Consider the following 12,486-nt stretch of genomic DNA (forward strand, 5'->3'; position numbering starts at 1 on the left):
ACTCCAAAGTTTCTAAATTACCTAGTACAAAATTCATAACTACCTACACGACTTTGACGATTCCAAAACCCCTTAAACCCAATAGAATACAAAGATTGCCGCGACAAAGTTCCCTCAAAGTTCCTAAACTACTTACCTACTCCAAGATTAAGAACTACTTACTTAAAAATAGATCTTTGACGACTCCAAACCCCTTATGTAGTTGTCGCTGACTTGATAAATTTTACCAACGGACCAGACAGACTACCGTGAGAAGGTTCCCCGAGCGTAGTGGTAGCTAACGGCACATGGCGACGTGTGCGATACGTATGTGTGTCCCGCAGCGCGCAGCGTGAGCGAAGAGTTCAGCTCGGGCTGCGAGGGCCGCTCGGGCTCCGGCGGCGGCTCCACGGGCGCGCCCGCCGACCAGGACCACCGCCCCGACCACAAGCAGCACCGGGACAGAACGCCGGATGATAGAGATGAAGGTACTTAACTACTTATATTATTCTTGCTCTAAATGTGTAATCTCCTGTACCTCTTAAGCTTGAGCGGGAACATAAGTCCAACACATGGAAACTTCATTTAGAGAATTCGACTACAATATCCAGATTTTATACTTGGGTCCAAAAATAACCGGTGATAGTCTAATGGTTAAGACGTCGGGGTTCTACTCCGGGCTCGCAGCTCTAACTTTCCGGAGTTAAAAGTGCGTTTTAAGAAATTAAATAACTTGGTTTAACGGTGAAGGAAAACATCGTGAGCAGGATACCTGCATGCTTGACAGTACTCCATAGTGTCCCCAGAGATGTGTAAAGTCTGTCTATCCGCACTTGGTCAGCGTGGTGGACTATAGCCAAACCCTTCTCATTCTGAGAGGAGACCCGTGCTTAATAATGAGCCGTCGATCGTTTGATGATGATAAACACATGCAAAATTCCACAGAGGTAGTAAAAGTGTACGACGGCGAAGCAGCGTGGTCGAGAAGATTATACCGACCCGTGGTGGTGGGGCGGAACTTCAGCGAGCGGGAACTGGTGGCAGCCGCACTGAGGGCCTTCCACGTCGCCAGAGACCCCGAGCAGTTCGAGCTGACGGACGCGCTGGCTGGCGACGAACCGCCTCTCAAGGACCCCACGCCACTCGCCAGGGTCACGAGGCTGCCGAACAAGAGGCCAGCGCTGTTCTTGCGCTTCAGGTAAGGCCAAGATCTTTTCTGTCAAGAAATTCTCAGTAGCAGAGCTGTTGGGTGAGAAGTGTGCATCTCGGAGAGCGTGTAAAGCTTTTAGTTCTGAGCTTGTTTTCTTTCAGGTTGTTTCAGATATTGACTCCTACTCCTAAGGGAATCGGAGTATGAGAGTGAAGGATTATGCACCTATGTTTGCAGACACTTGCACTATCTCATGCGTAACTGATTAGTTTCCTTTGGGATTGGCTGTCTGAGCCGAAAGCAATAAAATCAAGCAATTACCTACATATCACTTCGACGGTGTGGAAAAACATCGTGAGGAAATCCATCGTGATTCCATAATGTTCTAAAAGATGCGTCTGCCAATCCACACTTGGCTAGTGTGGAATATAGCCTAAACAGTTTTCATTCTGAGAGGAGAGTGAAACCCGAAGTTCGGCCAGTCATCGGTTGAAATGATGATGATGACTCCTTCCAAGTTCCAGGTTATCCTGCTATAATTCACCGGGATATGATGCGATGATGATTTTCGTTAATTTAGAGAGCCAGAGACGGGAGGCGGCGAGGTCCGCGTGTACCCCGGGCGAGTGGCGGGCGCGGGGGACACGTTCGTGACGGTCACGTGCTCGGGCGAGCAAGCCGTGGCCGACCTCATGGCCTCCGCGCTGCAGCGCTTCGGCCTCGACCCCGCCAGCGCCACGCTCGACTACCGCTGCTCCGAGATCCTACTCGACCGTGGAGGTAAGCTGAACCTTTCCTTCTGACAATCCTTTCAGTTCTTAATCTTCTTTTTCTCCTATCATCTACTGTATCGCTGCGTACCAACTGCCGAGGTTCTATACACTTTAGGCTTCTTACCAACAGTCGATATGGGTGTTCGAAGTACCTCTAAGTTCTCTGAGATCATTTGCTTTAACGGTAAAGGCAAACATCATGAGGAAACCGCATGCTTGGGAGTTCTCCATAATGTTCGCAAAGGTGTCTGTCAATCCACACTTGGCGTACTTAACTGTTCGCGGAAGTACGTTAGTGATGAGTTGAAATGATGATGATGAGGTTCAGTGTGCCCACCGATTGATGCATCACTTCGGGATATTTCAGCAAGTATGTGGGGTTTTTCCCAACATCACAGCAATCTTCAACTTGCTTTCCATTGTTACGAAATCTATCGCCGCCGCTGGTGCACTATGAGCTCGGTCGTATTAGTGGGTTTGCCATGGGTCGAAATGTAGGGCTGCAGTGCTTGTGAACTGTAACGTGGATCGGCCGGTTCCCTCAGCGGTGTCGGAGCGAGTGCTGGAGGAGGAGGAGCGGCCGTGGCGCATCCTGGTGCGGCTGGCGCGCGACTCGGTGCGGCGCATGGAGCTGGCGCGCTTCTACCTGCAGCCGCGCCGCGACCCGCACGGGCCCACGCTGGCGCTGTTCGTGGCCTCGTTGCCGCCCGGCCTCTCCGAGCGCAACTACGAGAACATCCTCGTCGAGTTCCTTGGCACCGGTGAGTGGCATGAGCTCCGGCTACCCAGGACGACCCGCCACCGCGCACGGCATATGCGTGCTCTATGTGGACGTGCCATGCACGATACATGTTACACCAGGATCGCAAGTTTCCTATAGCCGGATCAGAGTAGTACAATCCATGTCTTATGCTCTACGATCCTGGATCGTCGATCGCAGATCGGCAATGCGAAGCGCGGTGGATCGTCTAGTGTAGACTCCTATACATCTTTACTAATTAAATAAGATTTAAGTAGTTTGTATTTACGGGGATATGTCTGGAACTAATGATCCGTTTCTGAAAATTCGTTCACTGATTGATAGCTACCTATATTAGTTATCCCTGAGTGCTATCCCAACCCATATTATAAATGCGAAAATGTTGAAAGATGAAGTTACGAGTCTTTTAAATGGATATTTAACAAAATGTTACTGTCCACCAGATAACAAGTTCACATCGATCGGGCCCATCTACTACGAGTACGGGTCGATGGTGATCACGTACGAGGACGCGAGCAAAGCTGTGCGCGCCCTCTATGCGCTCCGAGAGGCCAAATATGAAGATAAGCATTTATTAGGTGAGTTTCAGTGCCGGCTTAGTGCAGAGTGGGTAGCACACACGGGCGAAGGGCCTTAGGGGCGCCAAGTGCCGCGAGCGACATCTCCAAGACCCTGCACCCTTGTAATGGCCAACGCTGGACGGCGCAGCGGTAGCAAGGCGTGCCAAGAGTTGCTCCTTTAAAAATTGAAATAAGTAATTTAGTCATATATTTTCCCACCCTCTACACAATAACTCTTGTTTCAACGTGTAATCAGGCGTAAAACAGATACAAATTAAATGCTAAATTGGCTGAGTATCGCATCGCTTACCAAAGACGCATCCCGGCATCAAATCAGGTTAAACAATGAGGAGATCTTCCACGGGCTTCGAGGCATGGCTTCCTTAGTCAGGTTGGGTGCAGGGCAACTTAATGCCCCGGTGATTTCCTAAACCGGTATTTCACCGGTTAGGGCCTGCCATTCTTGGGTCCTAGGACTCGTGGTCCGTTTGTTCTCCACGCTGCGGAGGTCATGTCGGCTCGGTATTTGTTTCCTGGCTTCGTGGGATGCTTTTGCCAACGTGCGCGGATACAATATTTGGTCCGGTGATGGAAAATACAACTGTATTCCATTTTAATCCTACGCCTACTAGGGCGCACCAGGGTATTGATTGCATCCGGCCACTATATGGGCGTAACGCGTAAATCATGCAATTTAGCAACATAAGAGTAGGTCAACGGGGTTCCCACTAAACTTTCTTTTAAACAATTCCTTTAAAGCCAGCAACGCATTGGCGGTTCCTCAGGTGCTGAAAATGTTCACGAGTGCTGGTAATTACATAGCCTTCAGTTGTTGTTTTGAAAACGTAATCTTTTAATCTTCCATCTGATATCTTGGTGAGGAGTAGTTTTTTATAAAGAATCGCTTTGGCTAGAGTCTGAGTGAAACACACACACGACAATTTATCATATTGTTTCCAATCTTCCTTTATACGTTCGCCAATTCTACAAAGCATCAATCAAATTCCAATCAATTTCTAGAGAAGTGGTCAAAAAGCTAACTTTAAGTGATGTTCAACAGTGATGCTGCTACCCAGCATCGAACCGTCAATGGTGCCGGCGGGCGTGAAGCCGCTGCTAGTGTTTGTAAACGTGAAGTCTGGAGGCTGCCAGGGCCTCGAGCTCATCTCCTCCTTCCGAAAACTCCTCAATCCCTACCAAGTGTTCGATCTAGAGAACGGAGGGCCTTTACCGGGGTAAGACCATCTTCTTTTTTTTATTACAGTTGCTTGCGCTTGACGATAATCATGTCTCAAACAAAGAAATGATGAAGTCTAAGTTGGAGCGTGCTTGTTTAGAAGATTCGTTCTTCTTCTGTTTCATGTAATGCGTATAGATTTATTTAGATCCTAAATAAGCAACGAAGGATTTATTCGTGAAGTCATTTTTATGACGATGATAGATTGGTTATAATAGCACTTGTTGGAAGAGTTAGGGCCAATTTTTGTAAACAAGTTTGTGGTATTCTTAGCTTCTATACAAAATTTAATCTTGCTGATGCTCTTTTACCAGCACTTAATCATATGTCTTAAATAATTTTAGATAAAAAAAACACCTACAGATCAAGATAAATAGATCAGATGTTGGCGTATTGACTGATGATGATTTCCTAATGACAATACTACATGGAAGCAATCGGCTCTGTATTCTGCCCACAAGATAATATTAATCGATAACTTACGTAGCTATACTATATACAATATACCTACATACTAGCTAACTTATAACATTTACCGTTTACTGCTGAGTTTCTTCTGCTGCTTTCAGTAGCATCTGCTTTTCGAACAAGCACTACGGTCTTGACGTAGCATTAGAGACTTCAGTCTTATTCATAAAAATTTGTAGAAGCTTTATTAGCTTGTTATAAGCAAAGTTCTCAAAAACATGATTCATAAACGTTCAATAGTGCTAAAAGTGTTCAATAACGGCTCCATAACTTATAACAGGCTGAACCCTACTATAAACCCTTATTAAAGAATAAGATGGCCGCCGTCTTGTCTTAACAGCTGATAATTTGTTTGGAAGTGAGGTTATTTTGTTTTGGTTGATTCTAGTGTCATTGCATTGTCATTATTATTTGTACGTTATTTATTCTGGATTCGAAAGGCTGTGGTAATTAACTAGAGTTGCAAGTTTTAATTGCCATAAGATGCTAGGGACGGACGTCGTGAAGTAGGTACCTAAAAGTTTCTACCTGATTTCGAAGTTTCTTTTCATGTAATCATTCTTTTACATAGGTATGTGATTTCTTCTAACGTAAGAAATATGGCGGTGATGCAGCTCAGTACCTAACTACATAAACCGAGAAGGATTTGGGTAAAAAAAAGGGCTGGCTTATTTTTGGCGCAACGGATCAGCCTGGCTGTCAAGCGTGGAAATGCAGCCAGTATTCTTGGCACCATTCCACACGGGCATGATTTGTATAGTAATTAGATAAGGCTAGCTTTAAGTTTTATTGTAATATTTTCAATTAAAAAAAAAAGGATTTTATTCCATGAATGTCCAGGTACTGTATCTAAATTCTAATACATACTTTTACCTAATACATCTTTTTTTTTTTTAAATAGTATAATAAAATCTAACGCTAATTTCTAAATTCCTTCCTGTTTCCATTTTTATAATTAAATAAATCGGAACAAAACTCCGAACGATAATACCTAACTATCCTCCAGAACTCAGACAATTGACCGAAATTCGAAAACAAATGTCACACCTGCGTCACTTTTCTGTGTAGAGCCCAGTTTTTTTGCAATTTTGTCTATGAATTCATCAGAACGACAACATAACAAAGCGAAACTAGCCTATAGCGAGAATTTAGTTGTGAGAGGTTTATTGAACCTTTATGAATAAAGAAAGTTATGAAACGTTTAATAGGCCTAATGAGCATTTTAGCTAATGAACGTTTTAAACCTATATTAAGGGATTTTTATGAATAAGACTGTAGAGCCACAAGTTAGCGTGCATGTAATACAGAATTAGTATAGTTTCGAACTGTTCGCAGGCTATACGTGTTCCGTCACATACCTAACTACAAGATCCTGGTCTGCGGCGGCGACGGAACCATCGGCTGGGTGCTGCAGTGCCTCGACAACGTCGGCCAGGACTCGCAGTGCTCCAACCCGCCCTGCGCCATCGTGCCGCTTGGCACCGGTAACTATAACCAACTACACTTCTAGAAAACTCCATCTGTTCTCGCTCATCTCAATACCTTACTCGTGGACTCCGTGTGCTTATAGACACCCAACACCATCTGAAACTGAAGATTGACAGCCAATGATGAATAATTAGGCAACAATAATTCTGAGACAATAATTGGGAAATGCAAACGATGAGAAAAAATGCTGGCGCTACCTTAAAAGCTCATGTCTAATAGTGGATGCATACCTAAAGGCTAACGAGAAGAAGGAACGGAGTAACCAGTACCTGAATTCTATGAACATGAAAAAATTTGTTTTCCGCTTCGCTTTGGTGAAAATTTAAGAGCATAAAATATTATCTATGTTCCGAGCTCGCGCATCTACCTGAATTTAGGTTTTTAAAAATCCATCTTCGATAGGTTTTTCGGGGGAAAAATACTTAACTATGTCAGTCTCCAAAATGCAAGCTAGTCTGTGCCAGAATTCGTCAAATAGTTGGATTTTTGTGCAGGCAATGACTTAGCCCGCGTGCTGAGGTGGGGCTCCGGCTACACGGGCTGCGAGGACCCGCTGTCACTCCTCCGTGACGTCATCGACGCGGAGGAGATCCGGCTCGACCGCTGGACCGTCGTCTTCCACCCCGAGGATAAGCAGGACGAGCCCAAAGAGCTCTCCAAGCAACTTCCAGGTACATTCTTCTTCGTTTATAGTTTTTTTATTTCCTTCTTCAAATGTAGGTAACAAAAGGAGAAAATAAACGAATACATATACAAAATACATACCTACAATTCAGCGAAGGGACCGTGGTCTAAAGGTACTCCAAGCTGCGATAGCCAGAGGGATTCAAGAGTTCATCAAGAGACATCCACGCCATGGTTTTTCGTCGCCTGAATCCAGTGGCAGCATTTTATGACGTCTGGCCATATCTACTGTACTGTACGTACTGTCTTGTAGGGTTGTCTTGTAACATTGCGCTTACCTGTGCAAGATCTCCATTTTAGCACCTTGGGACCTCAACCAGCCCCAACGTCTATAGGTTTTTCGACGAACATATATGTACCATTTACCACCATTACCTAACTAGCCATTCTGGGCTTAGGTAGGTAGTTATACGGTTTTGATTTTGCATTAGAAAACCCATCCTCTTCGCTTAATTCTCAAGAAAACTTTTGGTCAAACACAAACTTCCTAATAAAGTAGCTAATGATCATGATTTGTTTTTATTTATCCTGCAGGTTCTCAAAGTGAAGATAATTCTCAGATTCTAGTAATGAATAATTATTTCGGGATCGGCATCGATGCGGATCTCTGCCTTGACTTCCATAACGCACGAGAAGAAAACCCTAATAAATTTAATAGCAGGTAAAATTTAATGCATTTATTCAATTTCATGCAAACATGAAACAACACATGCAGCCATCGCATTAGCCGTCGCGTCGGTTGCAGACGGGGTGCTGCTGGGATTGGAACAAAACTGACACCAAAACCTTTCGTGTATTCATATAGACAAAACATATTGCTCTCTAACTATATAAAAGCTAATGTCCAGCAACTTTCTAGGAGCACAAAAGTAGCTTTAGCAAAGCTAACTCTTCAAAAATAACATACGAATAGTTTGTGATACGTAGATATCTGTTTCATTTAAAAATTACTGTCTTAATTAGTAGGTACCATTGCTTTTATTATTATGATGAAATGTTAAGCTCCCAGATCAGATTTTTGAGGTTAATAAGTACTCGTACCTTTTTTACTAATAAAATAATATGCAGTATTCAAGAGTCATTCAAAAGCAATTGTTTGGTTTGGTGTAGACTGCGGAATAAGGGCGTGTACGTGAAGATGGGTCTGCGCAAGATGGTGGGGCGCAAGATGTGCAAGGACCTGCACAAGGCCGTCAAGCTGGAGGTGGACGGCAAGCCCGTCGACCTGCCCGCCGTCGAGGGCATCATCATATTAAATATTCTTAGGTAAACCGCACATCACATTGATTACACTTCCTAGTGTTAGATAATATCCGTACCATCCCGGCAAGCTGAGGTTAGGACCGATGTGTACATGTACCACAAAAATAATGAAACCCGTGGGAAATAAATGAGAACTAAAATAATTTGTTTAAAACTCCAATGTAAAATCCTGCAAACAGCTGATCGCGGAAATGAACTCGCAAAAAACTTCGGTGAATTCGAAAGAAGGGCCATTAATTGTACCTTTGTCAAGTAGCAGAAACAACGAAAGAATCTATGGCACTAACTACTACCTACTTGCTTACACTCTCACATACTAGATACATAATACCTCAGTTGTCATCATGATTTATCAAACACGCTGTATATAGATAGCGATGAAGGCAAGAGAGCGAGAATGTGATCAGCTGAAGGAGCTCAAATTCGTTCAAGTGTTAGGTTAGTTAAGTAAGAATCGCTAGAATAGAATAGAACAATCTCCACCGACAGAGGAAAATGGAAACAGTTATACCCAAAATAAAATATTCAAGCTGCTAGGATTTGGAGCAATCGTCGCCAACTTTGAAAATAATGAATTTTGCAAAATGCATTTTTATCGTTACAAAACCATATTTCTGAGTCGACATGTCGAAAAGTTAAAATAAATCTTCTGAAAACCTTTGAATGCATATTTGTCTGGCAGTTGGGGGTCGGGCGCCAACCCATGGGGCCCGGAGAAGGACGACCAGTTCAACAAGCCCAACCACTGGGACGGCATGCTGGAGGTGGTGGGCGTCACCGGCGTCGTGCACTTGGGCCAGATCCAGTCCGGCCTGCGCGGCGCGATGCGGATAGCACAGGTATCTCAGGGTCTAAGTAATCCCTTCGTAAAATATTGGTCTAGCCTTCACTGAGATTTTAACTCTTCAAGTTATAAGTCTTCTTCAACTTTTTAATGTATTTTTCGCTTCATGTAATTTATTTATTTAAGTATTTCCGACAATATTGGCGCATATTCGCACAGACTATTCCAATAATGGAACATTCCAGAGCAAATTACTCAATAATTGTATCACCTAGATACTTTTCATTGATAAAAAATAATCAAAAGTGGTCATGATCCTTAGCAATGTGGAATAAAACGCAGAAAGTGAGAGATCCCGTACCCATATAGAACATGGAAAATTAGAACAAACTAATCCATTGTATCCTCTATGGTGTTCCAGGGCGGTCACATCAAGATCAACCTGAAGAGCGAGATCCCCGTGCAGGTGGACGGCGAGCCGTGGGTGGCGGCGCCCAGCGAGGTGGTGGTGCTCAAATCCGCGCTTAAGGTAACCCCTGCTGGCCGAACTGCCTGCTACTCCAAGTACTTGTCCAGATAAAGCGTTTTGACTTGGTTCCCCCCTCAAAAAAAAAAATGTACCACAAGGCATCGCCAAGGTCTGCACTCGTGGGTAGTCGATATTCCATGGACAGGTGTACACACGATTTGCTTCCTCGTTTCTAATTCGAACCGCTAGGACATGCGAGTGCTCTTCCGGCTTCAGATTCCTCCTTCACTTTCATTGTCAAGCATGAATAGGCACCTCTTCTAGGCAAGCGCGCTCCGCTCCACCTTAGGCTGCATCATCACTTGTCAGCAGAATCGATTGCAGCCAAGCGCTAGTCTATAAGTTCAATAAAATCTTCCTAGCGTTTGTCCCGGCTTATGCCAGGATTCGCTTTTCTGCTAAATCGCTTCCACCTTTTTAACCCAAGATTGTAGGTACGTGTAATGACAATCCATCATGTCTTTGGAGTCGAGGAGTGCTGAGCTAAGAGGTTCTATGTTGGCATTGCCTTGTTAATCCAAACTGGTTTCTATCCAATAAATTTCACTTCTTGAAATTGCTTTACCTGGACAAGTTCTTACATTGAAAGGAGATGATAAAGTGATAAAATTAAAAGCCTTTGCTATGCTTTTTAAATGTTCCTTATAGTTGTCATTCCATGTGATATGTGTTTTGAATGTGCCTTGCTTGTTTTGATATGAAGGTTTTTAAGATTTCAAGACATTTAGTCCGATGTTATGGCATGGCTAAATACAATGCATGATCACTAGAACGACAAACGAACGAGCTCATATTCAATCTCATTTTAAACACAGAAAAGGATAGCAGATATAAATTTCAATGTGTTTGTGACTGACAAGAACAGGGGAGAACGGAGGAACAGAACTTTTTCTTGATCCCTCTAGGGAAGAAGTTTTCCCCACAGGTTTCGAATCAGCTGTATTTAAACCAATGAAAAGTCTATTCTAAAAATCAAGTCAAAGTTAAATCGTGGCCACTGGCCAGTGTCGATAAAGTCATTCTGAGGTTAATGAGTAAGTAAATGATGAGGATCAAACAGGTTCTGAAGCTGTTTTCTTACGAAGTTGTAAAGTTTTGTTCACCTGTTTCCTATGTTCTTGATGCCGTGCTAGTGGTACTTAATCGGTGAATGCTGCACGCACGCTATGCCCGTGTTTTCACTGCTCGAGACAGCGCCGGCCCTATAAAGCAATGCCATTCCTATTTTTTTAACAATTTACTCTTAATGTTACTGTATCGTATGTGAAGAACCTTTGAAATCCACAATTAAAAGTTTAATAATATAATAACCCTAAGATATGTGGCATCGTAGTTTCCAAACCGATGAACCGATTTAAATGTTTCTTCTAAGACCAAATCCGAATGAGAACAAAAGTAAAATGAATTCTGTAAATGTCGGATAGCACCAGGTCTTATTTTTGGAAAATCCATGATCTACAACAATCAAAAACAAACAAGCTTAATTCGCCATAATGTATCAAAACAGAGAAATCTGTATGCGATATGCACCACCTGTTACTACTGAAGGAGCAAGAGAGCAAGCAATATATATGTACACCACTAACACAAAACACCACACAAATCTTCTAGAACACACTGAACGTATGTTTCACTCTGACACCGGAGCATCCTCATGAGACGCATATTCTACAATGCTCAATTAAAAAGTATGCAGTTGTGCATTGAACATAATATATCGTACGTTGTATCACACAGATTTGCCTGTTTATAGTGAATTATACGTACTTGTGGTTCCTTTGACATCCTGTAAAACATTGCTAGCGACTGAGATCTTAGTCCATTATGAAAACCAGCTACTTGATTCGCTCAGTGTCTAACACTGATTGATAGCCACTGGGTGATAGTAAAATATTTTTCGTAGAAAATCTTCAACGGATTAAAAAATGAGCCTAGTGGCCATTCAGTGTTAGACACTCAGTTAGTGAATCACCTCACGTTGGTCTTTATTTCTCATAAATGTCCAATGATTCGAGAAATAAAACCAAATAAGACCATCAAAAGGCCAGGTAAATAAGCCAAACTAGAAAACTACCTACGACCCACGCCTTTTGAAATGGATCCATCAGTTTGGACAGCTTCTATGCCACACTTAGAGGACACACTGCTTAAAAACCATAAAATAACTCCATAATCTTTTTGAAATTGAATTTGCACGTTTGAGATTAATTCGCTAGCTACAGTAACATTTCTAAAATTAAACACATTTAGTTAGCACTAACCGCGAAACGCAATCGGCCATTTTTTTAGAGTTAGTTCCACAGTTTAAATCTAGGTTAGGATCGTTTTCTAATTTTGGTATAGAATTCACACGAGGTGCTGATCTGATGCTGGAAATATTTTTCTAAATGATGGTTTATTTTGGATAAAATCAAGAGTTTTTAAACTTTTTGAGCTCAATCATATAGTGAAGTTTTGAAGAGTTTAGTTCTTTTAAGTGCTAAAATCTTTTAGCATGCGTAGAAACATCAAATAAACCAACATTTCATCGTCAAATTCATTTGCAAAATATGTTACGAGATTCGAAGTAATATGTACATTTATTTCTACGAAAAATCTAAAAGTTCTTTTACAAAAACTTGCAACTAAAGTTACGAACCTCGTGATATCGCGTTCAGGGTTATTCGCTAATTCAGTGATCATCACTCAATGAAAGCTGTCAAACTCATTTGACCAAAGTAGGTTCTATTGATGCTTCACTGAGCTACTTATATAAAACTAATATTTCGTAGCAAACCTTCAATAGATTAGAAATAAATGTCAAATGAGCTT

At 42.6% G+C, this 12,486-nt stretch overlaps 1 protein-coding gene across 1 annotated transcript in view; it reads left to right on the forward strand.

Moving 5' to 3' along the window:
* The window catches only part of LOC123868787 (diacylglycerol kinase theta), a 46,502-nt gene that overhangs the window by 32,712 nt on the left and 1,304 nt on the right, over positions 1-12,486 (forward strand). Inside the window, exons 6-17 of the mRNA XM_045911399.1 lie at positions 324-467; positions 925-1,177; positions 1,710-1,909; positions 2,448-2,663; positions 3,106-3,240; positions 4,283-4,457; positions 6,263-6,411; positions 6,910-7,086; positions 7,634-7,760; positions 8,210-8,365; positions 9,045-9,201; positions 9,568-9,675. Of these exons, the coding sequence (XP_045767355.1) occupies positions 324-467; positions 925-1,177; positions 1,710-1,909; positions 2,448-2,663; positions 3,106-3,240; positions 4,283-4,457; positions 6,263-6,411; positions 6,910-7,086; positions 7,634-7,760; positions 8,210-8,365; positions 9,045-9,201; positions 9,568-9,675 (1,997 nt within the window). The remainder of the gene's footprint in view (positions 1-323; positions 468-924; positions 1,178-1,709; positions 1,910-2,447; positions 2,664-3,105; positions 3,241-4,282; positions 4,458-6,262; positions 6,412-6,909; positions 7,087-7,633; positions 7,761-8,209; positions 8,366-9,044; positions 9,202-9,567; positions 9,676-12,486) is intronic.

The sequence above is a fragment of the Maniola jurtina genome, chromosome 10 (genome assembly GCF_905333055.1).
Source record: "Maniola jurtina chromosome 10, ilManJurt1.1, whole genome shotgun sequence".
NCBI lineage: Eukaryota > Metazoa > Arthropoda > Insecta > Lepidoptera > Nymphalidae > Maniola > Maniola jurtina.